The 27,262-nt window shown below is 59.3% G+C and overlaps 1 protein-coding gene and 1 long non-coding RNA gene across 2 annotated transcripts in view; one reads left to right on the forward strand and one right to left on the reverse strand.

The window, feature by feature from the left end:
- Cdh4 (cadherin 4) overlaps positions 1-27,262 on the reverse strand; it is a 162,571-nt gene that overhangs the window by 9,494 nt on the left and 125,815 nt on the right. The window contains exons 7-10 of the mRNA XM_010637562.1: positions 19,360-19,497; positions 9,635-9,820; positions 1,675-1,928; positions 1,388-1,530 (exon numbers count right to left, since the gene is read on the reverse strand). Of these exons, the coding sequence (XP_010635864.1) occupies positions 1,388-1,530; positions 1,675-1,928; positions 9,635-9,820; positions 19,360-19,497 (721 nt within the window). The remainder of the gene's footprint in view (positions 1-1,387; positions 1,531-1,674; positions 1,929-9,634; positions 9,821-19,359; positions 19,498-27,262) is intronic.
- Positions 19,502-23,003, forward strand: LOC117287241. The gene is made up of 3 exons (XR_004518465.1): positions 19,502-20,530; positions 21,664-21,767; positions 22,394-23,003. It is a non-coding gene; the product is annotated as an uncharacterized LOC117287241 (long non-coding RNA).

The following is a 27,262-nucleotide window of genomic DNA, read 5'->3' on the forward strand; positions in this document are numbered from 1 at the left end:
GGGGAGGCTGGCAGGGTGGGTGGGTGCCGTGCTGGACTTTCTCTTGTGAAGGGACCAGCTTTGGGGCCACAGCTGCTCTTGCTGTGCAGCGGTGCCCAGGATGCTTGGCGGGGCCCCGACTCGGGGTCATCCTCCCTCTGCACCTGCCTTGGCCTCTCCTGGTCATGTGGGTTGTGGTTCAATGGCAGGCAGCACCTCTTAGTAGAGGGGAGCCCTGGACACTCTGTCCCATCTTCCTGTTTCTTTCCTTCTCCAGACTGAAGTTACCTGACTTGCTGCCCATCTATAAGACTACATTTCCCAGCACCCCTTGCAGCTAGCTCTGGCTGTGTGACTGAGTTCTGGCCTCCACAAGCTGTGTGCAGAGGCCTTGTATGGTGCTTCCTGGCAGTGCTTGGAAGCACAGTGGTGTGCCTTCACCCTCCCTGCATGCTTTCTGTTTGGCAGAATGGCTGTGATGAGCAGAGCACTGGCAGCTATTCCGGACTGTGCTGTGTCAGAGCCGAGACAGGCTGGCTACTGAGCAAGCCTGTGCCTCAGGCCTGACCTGGACTGTCCAGCTCCAGCTTTGAGTGTGACGGAAGTGAGCCATCAGTGCTGCCGAAGTTCACGTCACGTTACGGAGCTGAACCTGACCCTGCACATACACTTGGATGTTGGCTCAGGGAGGCAGGAACTGGGCTTGGCTGACAAAAAGCTGTGTGACTGTTGTGAGGAGCGGTGGTGAGGGTGGCAGTGAGAGCCATGGTGAGCGTGGCCCAGTGCTCAATTATGCCACCAGCCTGCCTTCTGTGCTGTGCCACAGCTCATTTGTGGCTCAGGGAAATGAGGGCAACCCAAGAGAAGAAACAGAGGCACCAAGGGCCCAGTGTCTTCCCGTCAGGGCGCAGTGTGGCTGCAGAATCTGGTGCTGTCTGCCCCTAGTCCCAGGCCTAACCCTAACCCTAGCCTAGCCCTGTCTCTCTAGCTCTGTCCCTTAGCTCTAGCCCTCAGGAAGGCTCAGCTGGCCTTGGGCTGCAGGGCTGCGGGGAGGGGGCTCCCAGCTGCAAGCTCCCAGAATCCCACTCCTCCAGGCCACCCCCACAACCTGGCCAGCTGGCTGTCCCTCGCTTCTTGGTCTTGTAAGGCCTCTGTGTGTGGGTGGGGAAAGTGAGGCACTAGCTGTTCATGCTGCAGCGTTAAGCAGGGGCAGGCTGGGATGGCCTCTGAGCCCCTGGAGCCACAGTGCACGAGGGGGATGATGGACCTGGGACAAGTGGGGCCCTGGTGGGTAACGCAGGGTGAATGAGGGGGCCTTGCTGGGGGACACGGGGAGGTGACCAGCCCTTGTCACAGCGACCTTGGATGGCCCGCCCTTGCCCACCGCACCAGACCCGGACAGGCGCACCGTTGTCAGCTGCCAGGAAGGTTGCCTCGTAGACGTTGTTTGTGATGTACAGGGACTCGCGGTCCAGCACAGCTGCCGTGGTGATCTGACCATTGGAAGTGTTGATGTGCAGCCAGTTCGCAGGGTCTGACAGCTTTGAATACCTGCAGGGGTGAGGAGGGAGCCAGGGCTGGGGCGCCCCCGGGGCACCTCAGAGGTCGGCAGCCTCCCCTGCCGGCCTGGACTTTGTGGATGACAGGACTGAGACGGGGGAGCCCTCTGCTGGACAGGCTGGGCTGCGCACCCACCTCACAGCCTGCTGCACGAAGCGGTCAGGGTCCACTGCAGAGAAGGTGGTGAGCGCTGTGCCGGCCGGCACGCCCTCCTCCAGGCGGATCAGCTTGCGGTTGGAGGGGAAATAGGGGGCCTCGTTGATGTCGGTGACGGAGATGGTCACGCCCGCTGTGGACTGGAAGGACATCTGGATCCCGCTGGCCAGGGGCGCCTGGTTGGACACCATCACGGTCAGCATGAAGGCCCTATTCAGCTCGTAGTCCACTGCCTGGAAGGGAGAAGGGGCCGGTCAGCCTGTGTGGCCAGCCCTGCCCTGCTTCTCTGGCTTGCTCTGGCCCCAGCGCTCCGGACCTGGTTTCTGGCTTCCTGTGGGTTTGGGCAATGGCAGGAGATAGAGGTTGGGGTAAAGGACCCCAGGGCCTGGCGAGGTAGGAACAGTGTTCCAGCCTCTTCTCTGCTGGGAGCGCTGCACTGTGGATCACTGTGGCCCCGCCTAACTCGCTCCTCCCTCAGATGAGGCAAGGCCTGGCCGAGAAGAGGGCTGTCTTCCTCCGGCCCGCTCGCCATAAAGCCGGCAAACGCGACCTCCCGCAGACCCTCGCTGCTCTCCCTGTTCCAGTCACGGGCACCCTTTGGGCTCCCCCTGCACTTCCTTTATCTCTGCACTATCAGTGGCTGCAGGTGCCAGCCAGTCCTTTTCTCCCGTCAGGAGGGAGGCTCCACCTGGCCCCAGCTTTTGTACCTCTTCGTCTGTCTTTGCTTTGTCCCCACTGTTCGCCCTCCCTGCACCCTCCAGCCGCACAGGCCGAAGCACTGATGCAGGCCGAGCACTCATGGGCTGCCTCCAGCTCAGGGCACCCCGCTGGGAGTGATGGCTGATGGGGTCCTCCAGGAAGGACAGCCTCTGGTGTCTGTGAGTGGGTTTGGAGACAGGGTCTCTGCAGACGCCGTTACGTTGATGGAGAAGGTAAATGTCTCAGGATGAGGTTAGCCAGCTCAGAGAAAGGTGAAGGGATTTGAGACACAGACACAGGCAGAGGCCACGTGCAGACAGACCTGGATCGATGGAGGCTCCGAGCCAGGGAGCCCCAGAGGTTGCTGGCATCCCCCAGAAACTGAGGGAGCTCTGAACGGATGTTCCACAGGGGGGAGCACAGCCCTGTGGCACCTCGACCTCAGACCCCTGGCATCCAGAGCTACAGGGAATGCAGTTCTGTTCTTTGTTTTCATTTTGTTGTTTTAGCATTGGAGATTAAACCCAGGGCCTTTGCACTGAGCTACATCAGTGCATCTTTTTTTTTTTTTTAAACTTTGAGACAGTGTCTCACAAAGCTGCCTAGGCTGGGTTTGAGCTTGTGATCCTCCTGCCTCAGCCTCCCAGAGTCCTGGGATTATAGGCGTGCATCACCACCTCTGGCTGATTCTGTTGTTTTAACTCCACCAGAGTGTGATCTGTTACTGTGGTCCCTGGACCCTAGCACGCCAGCCTGTGGCCTCAGGAACAGGGGTGCAGTTCTGCTCTGGGTGGGCCAGGCCCTGACTGACGGCCGGAAGCTTCTAGCCTGTGGTTGGAGGTGCACTGTCAGAGAAGCTCTGCTCAAGCCTGGCATGCACATCCGGGAGCCAGGAGCTGCACAGAGGTCTCCTGAGACCCCAGACTCAGAGCTGTGCAGCGGCAAAACCAGAAACAGTCTGGTGGGAGCGGGGTCACCACAGGACTGGGCGTATTGCAGTCGCGTTGAAAATTCCGCCTGGGCACAGCCGAGTGGCACGCGCGTGAGTTATGGATCCCGGGGAGGTTACGGGCAGAGGCCACAGCCCCACATCTGTTGGCAGCTGCAGCCAGCCTCACACCGTGCACCCTGGAACTTGGTGGAAACCTTGGCCTGGCGCAGCGGTGCCCCTGTAACTGCAACTCAACCTGGCCAACGTGGGAGACTCGGTCCCCAAATAAGTCAGAGCTGGGGTGTGGCGTAGCGCTGGAGTCCCCCAGTACAGACCTCCTAAGCTGCCTGACAGCTCTGTTTCTTTGGTACCAGGGATGAACTCGGAACCTTGCGCCACTGAGCCAAATCCCTGGCCCTTAACCACTGTTTGAACTTTGCACCTGCTGCTCCCACTTACAACTTCTTTTGTGCAGTTCTGTGTCTTGTTTATAGCCCCAGTGCCCTTTTTTGTGCAGTGCACCTTGTTTACTGTAACGTTTGCTGACTGGACCGCACATACTGTGGTTTTATGTTTTGTTACACGTCACAGTACTGCATGTAGGAGTTACACGGAAAGCAAAGTGATCACGTTGGAGTTTCCTTTGACTGCCCCTTTGTTCTGAGTGTTGCACACACACCACTCACAGTTCCTCATTCAGCGACCAGTTCATTGACTGGCCTCATGAAAGGAACAGCACGAGGCGGGAAGGCAAGCTGAACCCAGGGCACCGGAGCCAGCCCAGGCCCGAGCGCACTGTGACCACAGCTCATTCAGGCACCGAGTACCTGACAGCCCACGCGTTCATAATAACAGGAATGAGAAAATGCAAATGCAAAGCAGAACAACAGAAGCAGCCCCCACACGGCTGCTGGCTGTGCAGTGGTCTCCGGAGACAGCGGGGCCTGAGCCCTGGCCCCTGCGCCTTCGCCTCCCGTGGCAGAGGACTGAGATGAGGGAGCCGAGGTCTGGAGGCCACAGCAGCTGCAGGAAACCTGGCAGACCCCACCCTGGGCCGAGCCTGTGTCTGCCTTTACCAGGCTGAGGCGGGCTGGGCTGAGGGCCCCACCTCTGCCTTCGGGGCCAGCAGTACAGAAGTCCTCTGTCCCTCTGTCTCTCAGGTCCTGCCTTAGTCCTCACGGCTTCTCTCACTCTAACCCCCTGTCTCCTCTTTAAAAAATTTTTTGTTTTCTTTTTGAAACAGAATCTCACTGTGTAGCCCAGGCTGGCCTCGAACTCATGGCCATCCTCCTGCCTCAGCCTCCCGAGTGAGTGCTGGGGTCACGGTGTGCCGCCATGCCCAGCTCTGCCTCCTCTTACAAGGAGCCATGGAGTGTGCTGGGCCTGCTGGATAATCGGGATCCTCTAGACCTCAGCTTCGGCTCCCTTTCACTTCCCTTCGCTCTCCTGTGCAGTCACTGCTGTCGAGCTTCCCGGAGTGCGCCACCCTTGGGGGCTGTCACTGTTTCAGAGCACCCACGGGCCTGACGGGTGAGGATGCTCCTCCGTACAGGAAGGTTCCAGGGAAGGGTGACTGGTTTAAAAGTACCTCTTGTGCACTAATTCACTTGGACCGTGATTTACCGCCACAGGGTAGAGCAGCGGTGCCTGGTGCACAGCTGGGCATCTGCAGGGCACCGGGCAGCAAGCCGTGGGGTCAGGCCGTTCAGGCTGAGCTTGGCCATGTCCTCAGCTGTGGGGCAGTGGGGACACGGAGGCCAGCAGACAGGCCAGGCGGCGTGTCCCAGACCGAGAGGCCGTGAGGCGTTCCCACCATGCATAGCAATACCAACATAACTTTCTATAAATTATGAAGATATTCTCTTATTTATACTGTCCAATAAGGTAGCCCCTACCTAGCTACAAGTAGCTAACGTGTGTTTGCAACATGTCTTATGAAACTGAGGTACTGAATTTTTACATTGTGCTCAGTTTTAATTAAATAGAAATTGTCAGGATTTGTGACTGCTGCTCTAGGGAGCGATGTGGGCACTGTCCCGGCCAGGCTGGAGTCACTAGAGACCACTGTAAGGGAAGCCGAGTATAAAGTCGGACAAGGAGACACGGTAGCTTTGTTAGGCGTGACGGTCGTGTGGCCACATAAGTGAGTATATTTTTGGAGGTGATGCATCCTGACATGTTTAGAAGTGAAGGAACATGAGGTCTGGGAATGAAAAAACCACTTCAGCAGGTCGGTGATTTAGTTCAGTGCTGCTGCCTGCCTCAAGTGCAAGGTCCTGAGTTGGATCCACCGTTTGGAAAAAACCCAAAACAAACCAAAAAAACACGTCAGCCAAATATGCAGATGAAGTATTGCAGACGGCTGGGTTAGAAGTGACTATACCCAGTTAGACAAAGCCAGGCCCAGGCACAGAAAGGCAATTCACTGTTAGCATTATAAAGGGAAAAGAGGCGCCATTTCCCCTAGAGGAGTAGCAGCCATTGACATTCTAAAGAGGCATCCATCTCCCCGGCCCATTTCCTGTCCGGAAATTCGTCGTAGTGACTTGCTTTCCTATCTGATCCCCATTTCGTCAATATTATCTGTGATCTTACTGGTCGATCATGGTGTTGCCCCACCTCACGCCCACCTTGTGATTTTCTGTTGGGTCTTACAGTTTTGTTTCACCTGAACCTACCTCACCTCGTGGTTTTGCTTAAGAAAACGCCTTTGAAAAGCGGGGTGGGTGGGCAACCCATTTCCCGTTTCCCCTCCTGTCTCTCAGAAGCTACCTTTCTCTCCATAGAATTTCCTGCTCTTAAGCTCTGCTGTTCCTAGAGCTTATTCTCTGACCTTAGCGAACGTGGACTGGCGTTTCCGGGTGTCTTGCAGGTCTGGGGGTGGCATCCGTCCCCTCTCAGAAGTACCTGGCAGCTGGTTGCATGAGGTTGCTGCAGTTGCTTCTTGGCCTGGAGGCCTTGTGGGATCTTTGAGCAGTTTTGGTCCTGGAGCCCAGCTTCTGGCTCCTCTTGCCCACTTGGCTCTGAGCCTGGCCCCACTTAGGGCAGCTGTGACAGGCCCTTGGCTGGACGCACACGAGCCTGGGGGCTTCACGTCCACTGTGTTTGAATTTTGTGAGCTCTCCAGTCACAAACTGATGCATCAGACTGGTGCTTCTCAGCTACTTTACAAAAGGCAGTATCTGAGTGCGAAAAGAGGAATTGAAAGGTCAGGTAGCAACTGGGCACGAGAAGGAAACTGAGTCAGGCGCGTGAGCCAGCGTGAGCAGGGCTGTGCTTGGTCCCTCTGCCTCCTAGCACCAGCATCGAGTCGTGGAGGTTGGGACTGGCCGTTGCCTCTTAGCTCCCTGTTCGCAGAGGGGTCTGGCACCTACAATGTCACCCTGGCAGGCCTTCCGTGGCCCAAGATGACCTCAGTGCAGGATGGCTGGACGCCTCTCCTGCTTGTGCAGTCTGCAGGCCAGAAACAGTGGTGTTGGGTCCTCGGCCTGGTGCCTGTCCCTGGCTCCTGGATACCTGTGAGCATCAGGCCCATATTGTGACCAGGTCCCCCGTGCCACAGAATCGAGCCCCAACCATACCAGCTGGGCTGGGCAGGGTGTTCAAACGCTGCTCCTGAGTTACGGCGGTGCCTACTGCATTAAAAATGGTGTCGTGGCCTGGGCGAGGAGGCCTTCCAGAAAGACGATTATTGGGGGCCAGGGATTTAGCTCAGTGGTTTGGTGGCCTGCCTTGCAAGCGCAAGGACCCGAGTTCAATCTCCGATACCAAAAAAAAAGAAAGACGATTATGGCCAATGAAAGTCCCAGGAAGGTAAAATAAAACACATTTGTAATGGAGAAATCAATAAGCACTTTGCTCCTGCAGTTTCTGTTAGGGCAGCTGGGCACACTGGCATGTGGGCGGGGTGAGCCCTGGGCTGGCCAGGAGGGTGTTGGCACTGGGGTGCGCAGTTCCACACCGCCCCACACTCAGGACACTGTTCCAGGTTCCAGGCCCCTGAGCGAGTCGCAGGAGGGCCGTGGAGGTGGGGGTCGGTGCTGAGCCGGGTCGCTTGGGACCTGAGGCTGTGCAAGTGCTGTTCTGAGGCAGGCAGGAAGTGACAGATGTCCCTGGGGTTGGGACCTGGGAGCAGACAGCCAGAGGAGGCGGGCTTGTGCCCATCGAGAGAGTCACCTGGGAGGACTCGGCTTCCTGGCTGCACACAGGTCTGTCCCGCCCTCCCCAGAACTGTGTATCAAGGTGACAGACAGCCACCTCTGGGAAGGACAGTTGATGCAAAGAAGGACAAGCTAATAAATGAAGAAAGGTAGAACAGGAAAGTCCCCAGGAAACTGACGCAGCTGCCAAGGGTCGCACAGACCGTGGGACCTGGTACTGTGGGGACAAAATACCAGCCCCCGTCAGCCTTTGTCCAGCCTCAGTCCATCAGCCTCTGCTGCGTACGCTGGGCCTCCAGTTTGAGGATGGGTCGTGACTCAGTTTCTTCTAGAAGCGGCACAAACATAGGCGGGTGTTTGTCAGTCCTGGCTTGACCCAGACAAAGACGGCTTGGCACAGTGGGTAGTGCTGAATGTGGGTGACACCAATACGACACAAACAGGGGTGGTGGATTGGAGTGGCACCCAGAGCAATCGCCGCCGCTCTGGAGCTTCCAGATGGAGTGCACTGGTTGAAACGTTGGGACGAATGAATTTGCTCTGCGCACTTCAGGCAAAGGACTTGTGAGGTGGAAGGAGATGCGAGCGGTGTCTGCTCTCGGGTCCGTGGACGGGACATACTTCACCGTCCTTCTGCTTTTCTGTGTGGTAGAAAGCTCTCAGGAAGGATTAAAGACAGGAATTTACCACGAGCCTGCAGCAGGACTGGCCTTTGGCAGCTTAGGCTGCTGCATTATCGATAACAAAGAAGAAGTTTGGGCCGCTGAGGGCGGAGGACGAGTCCCTGAGAAAACCCCTTCCACCTCGTGTGCTAGGTCCTACAGCTTCCCCTTCTTCCTTGGTTTGGAAAATGTGTCAGCTGACAAACCATGGCACCCAGTACCTCCTCTGGCTAAGAATGACCACTGAAAATTCTCCCTAAGAAGATGTAGACAGATGTTCTGCAAGGTCCTAGGGTAAAGGAGGGTTCCTGAATAAAGATCCTTTATTTTAAAGGGTCTGGACAGTTCCTTAATTTAGAAGAGGCAGGGCATTTTTTTTTCTTCTTTTTGCTATCCTGCTGCTTGTAAAATTCTTGTAATGGCTGGAGCTCTTGCAGCTGCTTTGTACCACAAGGTGCTCTAAGGGAAGAAAGCATTGCACAACAGAATGGAAAGATGGAAGGAAGGACCCAGGTCTCTGTTGATGATGAAGTTGTCCTCTGGGCCTCAACTCCTGGCCTTTGGATTCTTCTTACTTGAGAGAATCAAACCCTCAGGTGTTAAGTTTCTGTGGTAAACTCTGTGTGACTTGCAGCTTAATACAGTTTCTAAATGATGCAGCCCCACATTAAACTTGCTTTCCTTGCACCTCCTGGACATGCGCAGTGCAGCTTTGAGCTCACCTTCCTGTTACCTTTCTCTTGTGTTCTTCTTAGTCCTCTTAATAGCAGTTTGGAACGATAGCCACTAGCACGCTTCATGCTAAACCGGCAAAGAGGATGGGCTTCACTGTATCACCCAGATCCATCCCCCAGGGCCAGAGGAGCGAGTACAGAGAGAAGCGGGCTTAGAGGTTGAACTCCACTGCTGCAGTGACACCAGGGTTAGGTGGACACTTTTCTCGAAAAGCACGTGACCAAACCATCCCAGAAAGTGGGCCACGCTGAGATAATGGCACCAGACCGACAGCCACCCGGAGGTGTAATGAACGTCACAGGCACAGAGGGGCACGGCCTTGTGTCAACCTGCCTTGGAGCAGTCTACATAACCTGGTGCTAAAACCCAGAGCAGATTCCCGGCAGAGGGGAACAGTAGGTCCAGAGCACACGGAAAAACACGGGGCCCTCAGGTGTCCGCAGAAGAATCTACTTCTTATTCTATAGTCCCAGCTACTTCGAAGGCTGAGGCAGGAGGATCCTAAGTTTGAATCTCAAACTAAAAATGAAAAGGGCTGGGATACAGCTCAGTGAGAAGGCCCTGGCCTCAATTCCAGCATACACACGTGTCATAGAACCCTGCTACTCCACCACTGGATTCATCTCGGGACTCGAGGTGTTTGGATGGCAGAAGGCCCATTCCTGACTCACCTGTGGGAGAACAGGAGGGAAGCACAGGAGGGAGACAGCGGGGTGTTGGGGAGGACTGGGAGACTGCGCGGCACCACCCACCTTCACCACGGTGACCATGCCCTCGTTGGTGACGGGGTCGGTGCGGACGCTGAAGTGGCCCGCGGGGTCCCCGCTGATGATGCGGTAGACGGCGTTCCAGTTGGGTGAGTGGGGCTGGTCGCGGTCCATCACGGTCAGGTTCGCTACCACCGTCTCCACGCGGTTCTCGGGGACCTCTCCTGTGAACTGCGCAGCGCAGGAAGGGTGGTGTTAGGCCCAGTGTGTGCAGCCTGGACTCCCCGCCTGGCCCAGTGCCCGGCCCTGCTGGGCCCAGGTCCCCTGCCTGGCTCCGAGCCACGTGAGGAGGACCACATGATGATGCGGCTGCTTCACCAACTGGCACTGGGCAGCAGGGTCTGGCCGGGTGGAGTGGGGCTGGCCGTCATCGCTGTGGACCCCCTGTCCGCCCAGGAGTGAAGAACCAGGGAGAGGCTCTGGGAGGCCCACAGACAGGAGCGGCCCGGTGCCCACGTCCCACACAGGAGCCACGTGGCTTCCAAGACAAGATGCCAAGCCAATGGAGGAGAGAGGCCCACTTGGCCCTGCGCAGCACCAGGACCCAGGGCTGCCCCTCGATCAGAGAAGGGCCTGGTACCTGACTGGAAGTGGGAGCCACTGGTGTGATGGAGCGGCCTGCATGCAGGCGAGGTCCACCTCCTGACCCAGTGGCCAGCACTGGAACCCGGCAGCCCTGGGTCAGGCTTCTGAGGGGTCTGGGAGGCTGATGTTGCCCTGGAGCGGGGGCTGTGCGGCTCACCCTCCTGTCCCCAGCTTTCCCAAGCCAGCTGTGGGAACTGGCGTCGGGACAGACTGGGGGAGGACCTGGCACAGCATGCGGAGGGGGGCAGACTAGCCAGACAGAGTGGCAGGGAGCGCCTTGCCCAACTGGGATTCTGCTGCCCTCGGGTCCTGGGCAGACAGAAGAGGATGCTACTGGGGAAAGTGGGAGGGTGGAAGGAGCTGGTCCCCTGGGAGCAGTGGAGTCCGGGGCCTGCTGTGGGTGCTGAGGTAACAGCAGAAGGGACTCCTCCGGGTGGGCTGGCAGGGTCTCCATCTGGACGGGGCTGTACTCCCTGGCCCTGGGGGCTAAGTCCACTGCAGGGACTGGGAGCTGCGACCCCCACGCTCCAATGCGACAGGGCTGTGGCCAGGCCCCCTCAGCCCCAGAGCAGCATGCACTTTCCCGCTCTCCACTTCCCACATGTGGCACGGGGTCACCGTGTGTCTGGCCCAGTCCTGTTTGCCCTTGGCACCTGTGAGCTGAACCTGGCTTGGGTTCATCCCCTAGGAGGTGGGCACCATCTTTCCCCGTGGTCACAGCTGAAGGACAGGCAGGAGAGGGCACAGGCCCTGCTGTGGTCTAGGGAGGCCCAGGAGCTGGGAGAGGTGGCAGGGCTGGGCCATTTGCCACAGGAAACAGCCCAGATGAGCCTCAGTTTCCCCAACTTGGCTGGGCCATTTGCCACAGGAAACAGCCCAGATGAGCCTCAGTTTTCCCAACTGAAAACCAGAGCGAGGCATGTGTCTGCTGGCCTCCTTGGATGGTGGGGAAGCCTCGAGCTGTGAGAGATTCCTGCAGGATGCTTTAGGAATTCTGAGGGAAGGACAACCAGTGTGTTTACATCCATGGCTTCCAAGCAGGACAGAAGGAAGCGGGACAGCGGAGAACAGCTGCTCACGTTATGGTGGCAGGGAAGCAGAGACAGAAGGGAAATGTAGGCCACGCCCCACCGACCAGCCCCTTCCAGTGAGACCCTGCCTCCTAACACCAAGAGTTATGGCTTTGTCTAGATGTCCCCCACAGCCGCATGCGGTCATACTTGTAGCTCTTTTTTTTGGCACCTGGGATTGAACTTGGGACCTTGTGCTTGAGAAGCAGGCGGCGGAACCACTAAGCTAAATCCCTGGTCCAGGTGCAACTTTTTCACAGGTGGCTGGATCTGGGGTGTGTAACTGATTCCTGGTGCAGTGCTAGGGTGAATGGTGGGTGATCACTAAATTAGTCCACTGCTCAGTCTACCACCCTAATCCCAGTAGCCTGGATAGAATATAAAAGGGGCAGAAAAAAAGCTGCTAAGGCCCCTTGCTTGCTTACTTTGCTGCCTTCTGCCCTGCCATGGACTGTTTCTCCTCTGCAATGCCCTCTGCCAGGCCACCCTGCCTTGGAGCCACTCACTATGGACTGAGACCTCTACAGACTGAGAGCTGAATAAACCCTTCCTCCTTTAACTTTGGGTGTTGGGTACAGCAATGAGAGAAAAGTAACTGAGACACAAGTCAGTGACAAGGCTCCCATAACCATTCACCTTCCAAAAGCCCTCTCTCTGAGCATACGAGGCTTTGGGGGATATCACCCAGATCACTGATCCCCACATCTGACCTGGGCCACATTATCCCCAGCTTCCTTGGGGACTGCGGTTGGTTCGGTCTAGTATAGGGGTTGGAAAACTACAGGGCAAAATTCAGCCCTCACGGTACTTTTGTAAATAAAGTTTTATTGGCACACGGCCCTGCCAATCACCTACACATCCTCTGCATCTACTGTCCTGCTGTGACACGGAGCTGGTTGTGACAGAGTTTTCATCTGTCTCTTCATAGAAAAAGGTTGCAGATTTCTGCTCTTGACCTCTGGACCTCTCACCTTAGTAACTGGCTTACAGGCACACAACCCATGTCACATGACCCATGTTAGCCAATCGGGAATCAGTTCTGGTGTCCCTACTTCTGGGCTCCGTGTTGTAACCATGAGGGTCTAAAGGTGGGGCAGGGGCTGCTATATACACCTGAGAACAAAACCAGCCTAGAGAAAGGGTGGATGAGAGGAGGGTCCTAGTGATGTTGTTGGAGCCTGGATCCAGCCACACCTGAAGTCATATATCTTGGGACTTTTCAGCTTCTGTAAGATGAGGTGTTCTCTTTTTGTTCAGGTTGCTGAGATCAGTGTGGTGACACTGGATTTCCTGGCTCTTCAGCACCTTCTGAGTGCCCTTCCTTGTTTTTCAGAAACACACTTTCCATCCTCTCTATGGCCATGACAGGGCCAGGTGACCTAGGACCGGCTCGGACACCGCATGACCGAGACTCACGTGAGCCAGAGTGGGGCTGCAGCTCTGCCTGGTGGTGGGGACAGCAGGGATCCCATGTGGAGCGGCTCCATCATGCACTGTGGTGGCTTCTCTGCTGTGAGTGGGGAGCCCTGTCGCAGGGCCCGGTGGACACATCTGGTGAGGGTTTCCTCGGTCACACTCCCAGCCACAGGGCTCTTTCCGTTTCAGAGGTTGCTGAGATCAGTGTGGTGACACTGGATTTCCTGGCTCTTCAGCACCTTCTGAGTGCCCTTCCTTGTTTTTCAGAAACACACTTTCCATCCTCTCTATGGCCATGACAGGGCCAGGTGACCTAGGACCGGCTCGGACACCGCATGACCGAGACTCACGTGAGCCAGAGTGGGGCTGCAGCTCTGCCTGGTGGTGGGGACAGCAGGGATCCCATGTGGAGCGGCTCCATCATGCACTGTGGTGGCTTCTCTGCTGTGAGTGGGGAGCCCTGTCGCAGGGCCCGGTGGACACATCTGGTGAGGGTTTCCTCGGTCACACTCCCAGCCACAGGGCTCTTTCCGTTTTTTAGATTTTGGGGTAGGGAGAGAGGGAGAGCCTCTCCTGATGGACAGGAAGACGGTGCCTGGGGAGAACAGCCCCTTGGATGTGGCCTCTCTGTGTCCCCTGCTCAGCTCCCCGAGGGGCGTCCTCATGACCAGGGGTCAGGTGGGGACCTGCACACAGGATGGAGGAGACCTGCTCGCTGTTCCCATGAGGATGGGGTGCCAGGCTATGCCCCGGGAGGCATGAGCTGTGGTGGGCGCAGGCTCGGAGAGCACATGGCGCCCACGGCCCCACAGCTTGGACCCTCTCACCCTCCCTGTGCCAGCCCACCTGCCCTGGGCTGTGCAGTGCGGCTGGGACTTCCCCACCTGTAGGCCTCTCACCTGCACCCCTGGCGAGTGACCAGGGCAGGCTTCCAACCCACAGTCACCTCCCTGAGTCTGCAGTCTGAGCCTCCACTTTGGCAGCCCTGGGTGCAAGCACTGCTCCAGGCCCACTCAGACCTCATGCCTGCAGGCACAGAGAGGTCAGGCAACCTCTCAAGTCACAGCCTATGCGGCACAGCTGGGACCTGGACTGGGCCTGCCCACGCTCCTCACACCTTCCCTGTGTGCTGCTGGGCAGCGAGGGTCCTTTGAGGGACCAGCCTTGCTCTGTCTTGGCAGGGCGGGCACCTCCTGAGCATCCCCATCCTTGCGGCCATAGCCTTGCGGGGCCCGGCAGCGCTGCGCCCAGACAGCTCCGGGAGGCTGAGGCGGGTGCAGGCATGGTGGGCAGTGCCCCAGGTGGCAGGGATGTCCAGGCTGCACGCCTCACTGTGGTGACATCTGTGGGTCGCTGGAGCCCGGTGTTCTGAAATGGCGCCTGTCTGAGTTAGTGACGTCTGAGCTCCCCATTCCCGCTCGCTGGAGCAGGGCTCCTTCCTGGGCTCCATCTCTTGCCAGCGGAGCCCTGGCTGACAGCTCGCCCTGCTTTCCCACTGTGCTTTTCCCCAGAGGAGTCTGTGTGTCCCAGAAGGCTTATGTGGGCAGAAGCACAGCTTCCAGGCACCGTGACCTTTGTTACTGCCCGGCCCCCTGGAGCTGTCCAGCTGTCCACCAAGGCCTTAGTCGCCCCGTGCGTGTGGCCTCTAAGGACCACCAGTCGCTAGCCTCTAGCCTGCACTGTGGGGTGGCTGGCAGGGGAGCCCCTCTCCGCTGGTCCTCGCAGCCAGTGGGAACTCAGGACTGTCCCTTTGCTTTGGGGACTCCTGTCCGGCGGTGTGGCCAGGCTGCCCACTTCCCATCTGCGTTCGCTTCTGTCAATTGGAAAACTTGCTGATGAGGTGCTTTAAAGTTTAGTTTCCGTCTGGTAAGAGGAGGACGTTGGGTTCTGCACCCAGGAGTGGGTATGGCCATGCCTGTGGCTCCAATCACCAGACCCTCCTCCGCCTCCCTTTGGTCCACAGAGCCTCAGGGCCACCCTGCCTGAGCCTGCGGTGCTGTGCCCGGCACTGCTGAGCACGCACAGCCCTTGAAGCGGCTTGGGCCGAGCATCAAGGGAAAGTGCCCAGATGTGGTTAAAAGGAACTCTCAGGTTGGTTCCGTGGGCGAACCTCTACTGCGGTCGGCTCATTCTGCCAGGGGGCAGAATGGCGCTGCCATCTTTCTCCGTTATTAGCAGTATAGCAGTGACCATGCTGCTGTTACTGGTGCCTCACAGAGTGTGTGCGAGCCAGGTAGCTGCCAGGGGACTGGAATTGGTAGGAACAGTGCGGAAACTGAGGCACAGAAGGCCCTGGACTTGCTAGGTCAGCAGCCCGTCATGGGGGCCCAGCTTTGGGGCTGGAGACTCTGCCTCCAGTGCTCCCCCCGAGCTTTGCCCCGTCTCCCCAGTGCGGCTCAAGCACGGGAGGAGCTGGGGGTCCAAGGGGCGCGCACAGAGCACCATGGCCGGGGACACAGTTCCTGGGCTTGCCGCTCTTGGAGTTGGTTCCCTGAGCTCCTGCCTTTCTGCTGGCTCTGCTTCCTGGCAGGGTGTGGGTCTCAGTGCCCTTGGAGTGGTCCCCAGGCGTGGACCCTGGCCTGGTGGGAGGGGCAGCAGCTGATGTTGGCCTGCGGCCAGCACCTCGGTGCTCAGAATGGCTGCTCCAGTTGGTCACCTGTGGCCGAGGTTGCAGTGTGTGCCTGAGCACAATTAAGGGCAGCGAGTCCACTCCCGCATTACAGTGCCACATTCTTAGTCTCAGGAACTCATGCTGAATTGGAAGTCTCTCTTCCAGGTTTGTGCATGTAATTGAAGAGCTGGGGCGGGGGCGTTCACCTTCAGGAAGAGCGGGTCAGGGCAGCCTTGGCAGACACTGCCTGGCCAGCCCAGCCAGGCCCAGGGAGGCTGCCAAGGCATGGACTGTGTGACCGCAGCCAGCCTGGTCGCTTTGGAGGACCACACTGTACCTGTGCTCTCTGGGGTCCTGGACATTTCCAGAAGAATCTGAAAATCTTGGAGACTACAGAGGCACAGGTCCCCAGGATCCTGCATTCAGTGGACCCCTGCCTGTGGCAGGACCGTTTTGCCCCTCATGAATGAGCTGTGTAAGCACTGTGTGCTGTGGGGTGGATAAGTGTCCCCCAAACCTCGTGGGTTGAAGGCTTGGTCCCAGCCCAGATGCTACCCAAAGGTGGGGCCTTTAGGAGGTGGGGCCTAGGGAGGAAGTGAGGTCACAGGGGCGTGGCCTCAGAGGTCTGTGGGCAAGCAGGATGTGAGCCTTGTCCTCTGTCACATGCTCCCTTATGGCCTGGCCACGGTACAGCATAGGGCCAGCCCACCATGCCCTCGAGCCACAATAAGCCTTTCCTCCTCATAGCTGGATTCTCCCAATGTTTTGTTACAGTGAAGGGGAGGGACACCATGACAGCACCAGCAGACGAGCTGGACACCTTGGGCTGGGCATTGTCCTCATGCCTGTGGTCCCTCATCCCACTGGGAGGTGACTTGTGGGGGGCCAGGATGACCTCACCACCTCCTTTTAAGCATTTATCCCAGTTTTATCCACGCCTTGGAATGGCAAAAAGGTCATTCAGCACAAACAGCAAGAATGAAACGGCTCATCTCGCGCAAGCTTAAGTGGCAGCAGTGCACACCCACCTGTGCCCACCCCTTTTCCTGTCTGTGCACATGGGGCCTGGGAGGCTTTGGGGCTGCTCAGACCCCTCCCCTGGTAAAGGCTAAACTGGGGCTGGGTGCCAGGTCGGTGATGCCCAGGACGAGGGCTGCAGAACAGCCTGCAGTGTGGGGTGTCCCTTCCTGTAGACTGGGGGGCTTGCCCATATGGAGAAAAGTTAGATGCAAGTGCAAAGTGGGGCCGATAGGCTGAGCTTGGGTGGAATGGCCAGGAGCCAAGGCCACTCAACTAGGAGAGACCAAGAGGGGCCAGGCTTCGTGGGCCCAGGACTGCACTGGTGTGAAGGACAGTGCTGAGAGGCCAGCTCGGGTGACATCTCCAGGGCTGCTCCGTGCTGGTGGGATGTGTCCTCCAGGGGCCTGGGGTGGAGCAGGAGACCCCTGCACGTGGTCTGAAGGTTGTGTCCCACCCTGGAAGGGTGCTGATGGCAGGGCGGACCCCGGACATCCAGGGCTGCCCCTCGGTGGGCAGTGGAGCCGAGATTTACTGTTAATTAACTGTTAAGAGCAGGACCTGAATCGCTCAGCCTCTGCGTCTGTTTAGCTTCTGCTGATTGGTCTTGATTAAGCTCGATAAAAATAGTCCACTGTCTGTGGCAGTGTGGCCAGCTTGCCCCTCCCACACCTGCTTTGAGGAGGACCTGCCAAGGGCCTCCTGGAACCAGGTATTAATGAGGGCTCCCTGATGGCTACATAGGTCTTGTCGCGGAAGGCAAGGGCTCTCCATTTGTGGGGACCAGGACCCCGGTGTCCCAGGGAACCAGGACTCTCCACTTCTTGTTCCCTGCTGCACGAAGGTAGGCATTCTCCTTTGGCGGTGCCCCATGCCATAGTCTTGGGTCAAATGCAAAGCGCTTAGCGTCAGGGAGAGTCCCGGCTCCTGTTCCCAGAGGTGCGTGCAGGCTTGGGACATCCTGCAGGTGGCTCCGATGTCCCAGCAGGAGGAGGGGCAGAGCCTCGTCCCAGTTCTGTTCCTCTCACCCTCACTGACCCATGGGCCAGTCCAGGGCATGCACAGGGACCCAGATCTGCACGAGGGAAGACAAGCTCAGACCGGGGGGCCCTCCTAGCCGCGCCGGACCACGTGCCGGTCCACCAGTGGAGCCACCCTTCTGCTGAGCTCAGGACGGTGAGGCCTGGGTGCTGAGGACCACACCTGGTGCTTTTCTGCTCTGAGCCTCGATGTATGTGGTGACCACAGCTGCAGACGAGGGCGGAGGCAGGGAGGGGGCAAGCAACCTGTGCGCTGCATCCCGAGCAGGCGGGGATAACGGGAGCCGCTTATACGGGTCCTGGCGAGTCAGGCTTCAGGTGGCCTTCTTGGACCTACACACTGGGATTTACCCAGGAGCCTCTGTGGCCTCTGCATCCCTGCAGGCCAAGGTCTTTGGGGTCTCCTGCCAGCCCCTGTCACCTGTGGTGCTTCTGTCCCATGGACCTGCTTCTCCAATACTCTGGCTGCCATGGTGCATCCTCCCTGCTACTGGGGACAAGACCAAAGCTGGTGTGGCCATGGCTTCCTTCTGCCTCATTTTCTGCCGGGATCCGGAGCCCTGAGGCTGTTTCCTGGGGAGGTGGGGGTCCCTGCTGCACTTGAATAACCAGCTCCCAGCAGGCTGTGCTGAGACTGGGGGCATCTGACACTTGGAGCAAAAGTGGCCCTGGCACCATCAGAGCACTCGGGTCGCCCTGGGCTGGGGAGCCCATCTGCACCTGGCTTAGGACTGAGATGAGTGTGGGCAAACTCCCAGCCCCATGTGCCCAGCCCAGGCCAGAGCTCCCTGATTGTTACAGGAGGCAGCAGCAGCGCTGGGAGCGGAGGTGGAGGAAGACAGCCTGACTGCCAGCCAGAGGGCGTCTCTGTGCCGACAGGTCCAGGACCATGGTCCTGGCCTTTCCTGCCTTTGCCCACTGCAAGGAGAGCAGACTGGTTCCAGGGGGCGGGGCCCCACCCCAGGATCCCGACGCCTCCCTAGCAGCAGTGGCAGTACACACTCCTGGCTGCCTTTGTTGCCAGGAGCGCTCAGGACTCCTGTTCCCTCCCAGCTGCCTAGGCTGCAGGGGATTGGACCCGTCCCCCTCCTCGGTCATCTGCTGCCTGTCCACTAGATGGCACTGTGTGTCCCGTCACCATGCCAGTGACGTGAGGACGCTGCAGGGAGCTCTGTCCAGGGACTCTGGCCTTCCAGACACCTTCACAAGCCCTCTGGGAAGGAGCAGCCTCCTCCTTCCATCCCCTCTTGGTGGCACAGCTGCTGGGGTCCAGTCCATGACCCTTGTAGGCTTGATTGGAGGCCCAGGCCGGCACAGGGGAGCTGGGAGGGGCTGGCAGATGCACTGTGTCACTGTGACTGGCATGGATGCACACCCGCTTCACCAGGCCCTGGCGGGGGAGGTCAATGCAGGAGAGTGGGCTGTGGGAGTGGGGCCCTTTCTGACCCTGCCCTGTGCATGCCCTGGCCTGGCATCTGATTCCGCCTGCCTGGAGGGTACCCTGGCTGGGCTATGCCCGCTTAGTAAACAATAGTGCCCATGCGTGGACCTGGGGAGTCCTGTGGGGGCCGCTGGCAAGCAGGGACATGGCAGAGCCTGGAGCCCAGCAGGTACAAGGTGGGTCATCAGATGCCTGCTGGGCTCTGAATGACCCCGCAGATCTCATGGGGAGGGACCTCCTTGGGGCCTGACTGGCGCCTTGGACTCAGGAAATGAGTGCCGCATGACTGGCGGAGCCATCTTTGTGGGGGCAAGGCATAGCCCCTGTGAACTGGGGGAGTGGACGCATGCATGTTCTCTGAGGCTGACACTGGCCTCTGGCCCTTGGGGATCAAGGCAGAAAGGGCCCCCACAGGTGGGGAGGCACCCGGCCCCAGCCATGCTCGCTGCAGAAACCCAGCCGCCTTTGCCCTCCTCGACCTGCCCAGCCCCTCCCTCAGACGCAGCCGCAGTGCGCGGAGTGCGGCTCACCGTGCTCGCGGTGAACTCTGGCGGGTTGTCGTTCACGTCAGTCACGGCGATGATGGCTGTGGCTGTGTTCGAGAGGCCGTAGTTGAGGTTCCCCTCCATGTCTGTGGCCTGGACGATGACTGTGTACTGCTGGACTTTCTGGAGGAGACACACGGGGACAGCAGGTCAGCTGGGTGTGTCCCCCAGTGGGTTCCTGGCATGGACCTCCCCTCCCCCCCTGAGGGTGGGGGTGCAGAGGCCGACTGTCTCCATCCCAGGGGCCTCGGACGGGCCGAGGTTGGAAGGGTGCAGGGCAGGCAGCACCAGCTCTGCCCTGGCCCGGAGGAGCAGAGTGAGACGCAGGCCGCAGCCAGCGCGGGGCTGAGTCAGGATTCACAGAGCAGAAAGGTCCTCTCCCTGTGCTGTGTAGCCGCCGAGACACAGCGGCTTCTGGCCTAGTCAGCGTCCAGCACGGGTGTGAGCTTGGAAGGCAGATACAGTGTGCGGGGCAAGTCCATTGTACCGGAGGAGCCGTCACGCACTTCCCCGCCTGGCTGGTCCTCACCAGTGTGGGAGCACCTCAGAGCCCGGGGCAGAAAGGGACTCTCCACTGCTCCTCTCAGAGGTTAGGGGAAAGACCAGCTCCTGGCCCTGTGGCTCAGTGAAATGTGCTCAGTCCCATACACCGGCTCCAGAAGAAAATGCACAGAGTGAATGGGCCACAGATTCTGCCTTCCCACGCGTCCATCTGACCACGCACTTCCTGCCTGTCACTTCTGCATCCTGATGGGCTCAGGGCTTCTGAGAGGCAGCAGGGGCCTCACCTTGGACACTTTCATTTCCACCCATTTCTCTTGTTCTTTAGAAATCTGATTTTCTTCTTCCCAGAGCAGTTTGGAGAGTTACACTTCAGGGACTCTGCACATCATTCTGAAATTAGGCAGGACAGCCCCGGGCACTGCCCAGGTCGGAAGCCACCCCGAGGGTGTCCTTGTGTAGCAGCCGTGGGCGCAGACTGCTCTGTCCACGTGGCTGCCAGCCTTGCCACAGGAGGCCAGTCCTGCAGATTCAAGGATGACACAGCTGGGTCAAGGGCATGGCCAGAGAGGAGGTGGCCCCTGGAGAGAGGGCCTTGGTCTCGCTAAGTAGGCCCTGCCGTCTGTGGAAGCCATCTGGCAACTGTGCTCAACAGGTACCCGAAGAGGGAGCTTTATTTTTTGATTGCACTTGGGAGGCAGGCAGCAGCACCACTGAGCTAAACCCCAGCCCTTGGAAGAGGGTGCTTTAGAAACAGGGAAGCATAGATGTGCTTGTGCATGTGGGCATGGTGTGCACGAACACACGAGGTGTGGCATTTGTGAGCACACACATGTGCATGTGTGGATGCACGTGTATGTGCGCAGGCGTGTACTTCTGTATGGCTGTGCCAAGTGCGTGTCCCCCGGCACGCTGGGCTCTGTATGCATATGCTGGTGTGCTTGGCCTGTCCATGCAGCCAGTGGCCGCTAGAGGGCAAGCGCAGCCTGTGTTTGGGAGGCAGGACAGGGTGTTCCCCGCCCGGATGGGGGAGGGAAACAGTGCCGCAGGAAGGGAGAAATCCTGGTGGGGACCCCACAGGACGCCAGTGCTCCCACCTGGGGCTCCGGGCAGTGGGCAGGGGCAGCCTAGGCCCAGGTTCAGTGGTGTTTTCAAAGCACGGGTGGGCACGCTTCTGTGAGCTGGAGTGAGTGCTTTAGTCCCGGTCACTGGTGTGTCAGGGCTGGGGGGCGGTGGGCAGCGCCTAGGCAGGGGCCATCCGCTGTCCCTGGGTGTGCGGTCTGTGGGTCTGCATGCGTGAGCTGCTGCTGCAGGCCTGTGCTTCCAGTCCTAACCTGTGTTTGCCCCACATTGAAGTGGGTGGGGTGGCACCTGGTTCTCGGGGTGCTCTGGCCTCCTGCTCCCAGAGATGAGCTGGCCCTGTGCTGCCCGATGGTAGAGGTGCCCTAGCATGGCCTGGGTGCGCCCTGGAGTCCAGCACCTTCTCCTGGGCCTTGTGGGGCTGGCTGCCTATGGTTGGCCTCGCAGTGGGGAGGGCAGGGTCACCACCACACACCCACGGAAGCCGGGGAGCTTCCTGCGGCCCTCCCAGCCTGCTGCCCTGTGGTGCCCTCCTGGCTGCCATCGGGCACAGAACGGGGCAGAGGCCAGTGTCAGCAGCAGAGCAGCAGTGGATTCATTAAAAACAGATTTGGCCATGTTCAAGTCTGAAAGCAGGGAAGAAAACCAGGAGCAGTTGTCCCCAAGGTGCAGCTCACCTCCCTGCAGCTGGGTGTGCAAATTCCACAGAATTTCCATCAATAATGCAGCATGGCCGCCCTGGAAGGATCCAAGCTCTGACTGTCTTCCCACACCCAGCCTGGGTGCAGGAGCTGTGGCCACCTCGCTCCCAGGTCAGCAGGTCTGAGGCTGGCAGCAAGGCTTCCTGTGGGGCCTGCATAAGGACCCCAGGGGTCCCCTCCCTCCACTGCAGCCTGAGCCCCTCCAGGGAAGCTGCGCCCCAGCCTAGCCATCTACGGCCCCGTGTCCTGCGTGGGGAGAGGCACTGCCCGGTGCACACCCACATAGTCCAGGGGGTCAGCGGAGCACATGGGCAACCTCTCACACTGATTTCTGGGCTTCCTCTCTGGGGCTGCGGTGGGGCCTGCAACTCCCCACAGGGTACCCAACTGACCATGGACCAGAGCCTCGATGCTGAGAGGCTGACTGAGCTCAGGGCCTTGGCCAGGGCAGAGCTGGGGAGGTGGCCCCTGCCTGGGACGTGCTGTGGCCCTCTATACATTGCTGCCTGCTGGCCCTGCCCTGGAGGGCTGGCAGGTTTGGATGGAGTGGGCAGAGAGCACCAGCATGGGAAAGGCCGGTGCTCCCAGCTGAGTGGTGGACCCCATCCTGACATCCCAGAGGCCACCCCAGGACTCTGAGGGCCCTGCCCAAACTGACTGGCTCCCCAGGGCTCCTCTGCAGCCCAGGCTGGGAGGGCACCATCGTAGTGAGCAGACCAGTGCCTCCCCCTCTGCAGGACACTGCACGGCCAGGGCTGGTGCTCCAGGAGGATGCAGGGATCGGGACGGCAGGAAGGACAGGGTGAGGGGGAGCCGCCGGCCATGACGCCCCAACAGGTGTGCGATTAGGGCGAGAGTGCTGCGCTCTGGGGTTTGCTGGGTGGTACTGGGAATGGCCTTGGCAGTTCCGATCTGGAGTGGAGCAGTGAGGAATTGAGGAAGAGCTGGTGTGGCCAGGGCCTCAGTCTGGAGAGGGCAGTTAGGAGAATGCTTTCTCTCGGCCTCCCTCTACCCACGCTGACACCTCTGCAGGCGAGGGAGATGGCAGCTGGGAAGCCCAGGACGTCCAAAGACTCAGGCAGATGTCCCTGTGTGCCAGGGCCAAGGATGCATCACACATTTCTGGACATCTTGGGCTGTTTCTGGACAGCTCTGGCAGTGACTGGGTATTTTCTTCTGGACTCGTCTGAGCAGTTCTGAATGTTTCTGGAGGGGTGTGGACACATCTGGAGGTGCTGGAATATATCCGTGTGCTGGGAAGTGCTGGACATTTCCGGGTGCACACAGATGTCCCTGGCCCCGCGGTGGCTCCCTTACAGCTCGCACCCTGGCGCTTCAATGCCTCTGTGTGCACTTTCTGCTCCCATCCGAGAGGTTTCCATGGAACCTCAGTGACTAACACTCACTCCTGAAAGGTGGCCGGAGAGGAGCCCAGCTGCTTTTCTTCAAACCTCTGCACCTTTTCCGGAAGAGCAGAACCTCAACATCTGAGGCTCCAGCAGCAGTTGCCAACACCACACACCAAGGGGCATCGTGCATCCCCGATGGGGCGCCACACACCAGTGTCTCTGAGACCAGGGTCCTTCCTCGGGGCCTCAGGGCATGGATCCTGGCCCCACCAGTGCCCTGTCTGCCCATCCCTGGAAAACGTGTGTGCACCAGTGTGCAACACTCAGGCACATGTGCACACACACCCACGTGTGTATCATCTGCCTTTGGTCCTGGAGGGATCTGGTCACCCGTTCCTTGCTTGGAGGTGGGATGGCAGAGGGAGGGCAGGAAGGGGTGGCTGGAGTCCTTCCCCACTCTAAGACACTTGGGGCTCACGTTTACCAGCCACAAATCGGGGTGCATCTTATAACTGCCACCCTCCTGTGCTGGTCACTGCCAGAGGTTGATTAGTAGGTGGCCACTACCCACACACATGGCTGTGGCCAGGCATGGGACTCACCAGCTGTGTCCCCTGATGGTCCCCAGTCAGCAAGGGCCTGGGCTGGACCTGCAGGTGTGGACTTCATGGAATGTGTGAGACTCACATCCAGTTTGCTAAGATGTGGGCACCTGATCGAGCCAGCAAGAGCTCTTTCAATAGGAGTGAGGTGGAAGCCAGGTGTGGTGGCATATGTCTGCCACCCTGGTGACTCAGGAGGCTGAGGCAGGAGGATTTCGAGTTTGAGCCCAGCCTGGGCAACTCTACAAGACTGTCTCAAAAAAAAAAAAAAATAGGGCTGGGGATGCTGCTCAGTGAGAAGGTACTGGGTTAATCCCCAGTGCTTCAAAGAAAAAGAAAAAAAGGAAGAAAGAGGGAAACCTAGAGTGCCTTGGCACTGCCTCATGGGTTGGCTGGTGACTTTCCTAGCTATATACAAAGCTGCGTCTCTCACTGTGACCAGCGGTGCTCTGGTGAGGCCCACGCTACCCTCGTGACCTGCCCCCTCGGCCTCATTGCCTCCTCCTCCTCCTCTTCCTGGGCCTCGGACCCCTTCTGCCTTTCTTGCCCTGCCCCGTGGCTGTCCCCAGCCTGTATCCAGCTCTTGCCAGGACTTGGGCTGTGGACAGGAGCTCCCCGAACCCAGACCTCTCCACACTGAACCCTTCACTTCTGCAAAGCCAGGAGAGGGTCCCAGGCTCCCTGGCATCGGCTGTGGCCAAGGGCGGGAGTCAGACCCACTGCGACCCTCGCCAGGATGAGGCCGCTGGCGGTAGGGAGGTCTCACTGCTCTGCAGCACCTCCAAGGCCTGCTGGGCACTTCTGTGGGTGCGGCCGGGCTGTGGGCAGGGTGGCTCCTGGGCTCCGCCTCCTGTCCACCTGCAGGTGCCATGTCTGAGTGCAGGTGACAGAGGAAGACTGCTGCTGGCCCCACAGGTTTGGCAGTGCAAGGGAGCTGCAGTTTCGGGGGCCCTGCCTCAGCTTCCTCACCATCCGGGCCCTGGCCAGAAGCCTGGTTCCTGTGGGGCCGTCTCCCCAGGGAGCCGCAGCTGGGTGAGTGTGAGAAACAGTGCAGACACACCTGGCCGGCCTCAGTAGTGCTGCCCGGACTGCTGGCCTTCCCTTCACTCACCATCCCTGCCCAGGGAGGCCGCCCAGCGCCTGGTCCCGTCAGTCACGCTGTACCACATGCCCAGCGGCAGCTCGCCTGGGCTGGAGGTGACGCTTATGGTCAGTGCCCGCCCTCGCGGTCTCCCTATGTGTCCCCAAGAGACCTCTGGACAGACTGCGGTGCCCATGTGCTGCTGCCCTGTGTGTGACGCAGGTCACGTCCCGTGGGAGCACAGAGGCCTCAAGTCCTGGGCGGTGACTCCAAGGCAGCGAGTGGACCGGCCCGAGTGGGGGCTTCCTGTGCACTAACCCACGCGTCCTATGTCCTGTTCGGCCTTGACCCTCGGAATGTCCGTGGCTTGGGCTGAGGGCATTTGTTATTTATTGGCCGCAGCTGAGTTGGCGATGACAGCAGGGCCCCAGGAGAGCCTGTAAAATAGGCAGGCAGATCCCAGCGGGCATCGCCAGTGACCGCAGGTGTCCTTCTGGCTCCATGTCAGTGACGCTGTTGGAGGCCAGGGCTCTCCCAGAGCTGCGCGAGGACAGAGGGGCACAGTGCCGTCTGCCTTCACCTTTAGATACGTGATGAGGGACTGGCGTTCCTGTCCTCGTGCATCCTGTGTTCTAGCCGTAAACGTAGTCTTTGTGATAAGAAAAACATCAGTAGGTGTTACTGCAGAGAAGGGCGCGGAGGGCTGCAGCATCGGCACTGGCCTCGGAGCAGCTGGAGATACGGCTGGGTTGTGTGGGGGGAGTGGGGCAGCTCTGCAGCCCGGGTACGCACCACGGATGCCACGCACCGCTCCCCGGACTCAGGTGTCCATGGGCAGCAAAGCCACGGGCCTATCAGTGTCAGCGTCAGCTCCTCTGCTTGGTCCATTTCCTTCTGTCTGTCTGTCTTTCTTGTGCCTCTGCCTCTCTGGAGGGGGGATCCACAGGTCTTCAGGGTGGAAACCCAGTCTGAGGTGGGCCGGGGCTGAGTTTGTCCCAGCTGCTAATGAGACCAGGAAGCCATGGTCAGTGTCTTCGAGATAGTTTCGTGACAATGACTCAAAATCACCACCAGGGGGTGCCAGTCTGTCTCCTCAGGACCTGAGCAGACCCATTTCCAGCGCCCGGTGAGCCGGCCGGCCAGCCACACTGCTTCTCACACACTGGAGGCAGTGCTAGTCTTGAGACCCGGGCATTTCTTCCTTTTGTGCTGTGGGTGTAGTAAGCAGAGTCGGCAGAGGTGGTACCGACCTCCACCGCAGCGGGTGAGTCTCGGAAACACGCAGGAAGGGCTTGGTTTCACCTCCTGAGATCTCAGACCACAGGGAGAGGGGCGTGGCCTGTGCTGGTGGGTGAGATCAGGAGCCGGAGCCAGGTGTGCGCTAACACTATCACCTTCCGATCCGGCCTCGAGGGTGTCACTCCTTATTAGGCCATAAATATTCTAATTAGGAAACATCGCAAGATGAATAGGATTAGCAAGTGGGGCAGCCCTCACCACACACGAGAGGCTCTTGAACTGTGCGTGTCTATCCAAGTCCCTCCTGACATTTAATCAGGTAGAAAAGCTCGATTTACATAGCTCTGCTCATTAGACGCGGTGGCAGTCATGCAGGAAGCGGTGCTGGGGGACGTGGCCGCGGCAGGGTCCCCAAGACTGCCTGTTGCACTGGGGCAGGGGCATAAATGTCTTTCGGAGGAAAACGAGACCTGTGCCCTCTCTTTCCAGACAGCTGTGTCAGTGTCCAGCCAGAGCGGCCTGGCGGGCCCGGATGTGGCTCTGCTTGGGGACCCCACCTGGCAGGACAAGGCCTGGCTCAGATGGAAGTTGGCTTCTGGGTTCAGTGGCCCTGAGCCCCTAATCCCTCAGGCCTGGCTGGCCGGGGCCCAAATGCCCAGAAGGTGTAACGATACCGCTGTGGTTTTATTGTTTGCCACCAAGTTTCCCAAGCCTGGGTGCCCATCTGGGCTGTGCTCCTGCTCCGGGCCGTTACTCAGATTTCCCAGGAGCCAGGGGAAGAAGAGGAAGGCGGCGTGGTTGTGCTTCCAGTCCAAGCTGGGGTGAGAGGCGCCCGCCTCCCTTCCAAAAACTCCTCCCCTCCATCACCGACCCTGTGGCCCCACCGCCCCCAGGGCCAGGGCCAGGGCCTGGCGTGTCCTCAGCCAGGGTCGCAGGGTGGCCTCCCCTCCCCCCTCCCGGCCCCGCTCGGCGACAACTGCTGGAAGTTCCCATCTCACAGCGGAGATGACACAGGGCGGCCGGAGAACGGGGCGCACCCTTGGGCGCTGGCACCCGGGCCTTCACGGGCTCAGGACCTGGCCCTGCGCTGGAGGAGGGCGACCCAGAAGCCGTCTGCTCCCTTGCCTGCCCCGCCCTGGTCTCTCCTGGTGCCCTGTCCACGGTTCACAGGGTTGGTTTCCTCACTTTTCCTCCCCACCAGGAGGAAGCCTCCAAGGTGGCTTGGATCTGCCTGTTCAGGGTTAGCAGCGCGCACAGTAGGTGCTCAGTAAACTCTTGAAGTGTCACTCCCTCTCCCTCTGCTGAGCTGAGCCCCTTGGCACGCCCCACCCTGGG

This window comes from Fukomys damarensis, unplaced genomic scaffold (genome assembly GCF_012274545.1).
Source record: "Fukomys damarensis isolate Sample0158 unplaced genomic scaffold, DMR_v1.0_HiC HiC_scaffold_22, whole genome shotgun sequence".
NCBI lineage: Eukaryota > Metazoa > Chordata > Mammalia > Rodentia > Bathyergidae > Fukomys > Fukomys damarensis.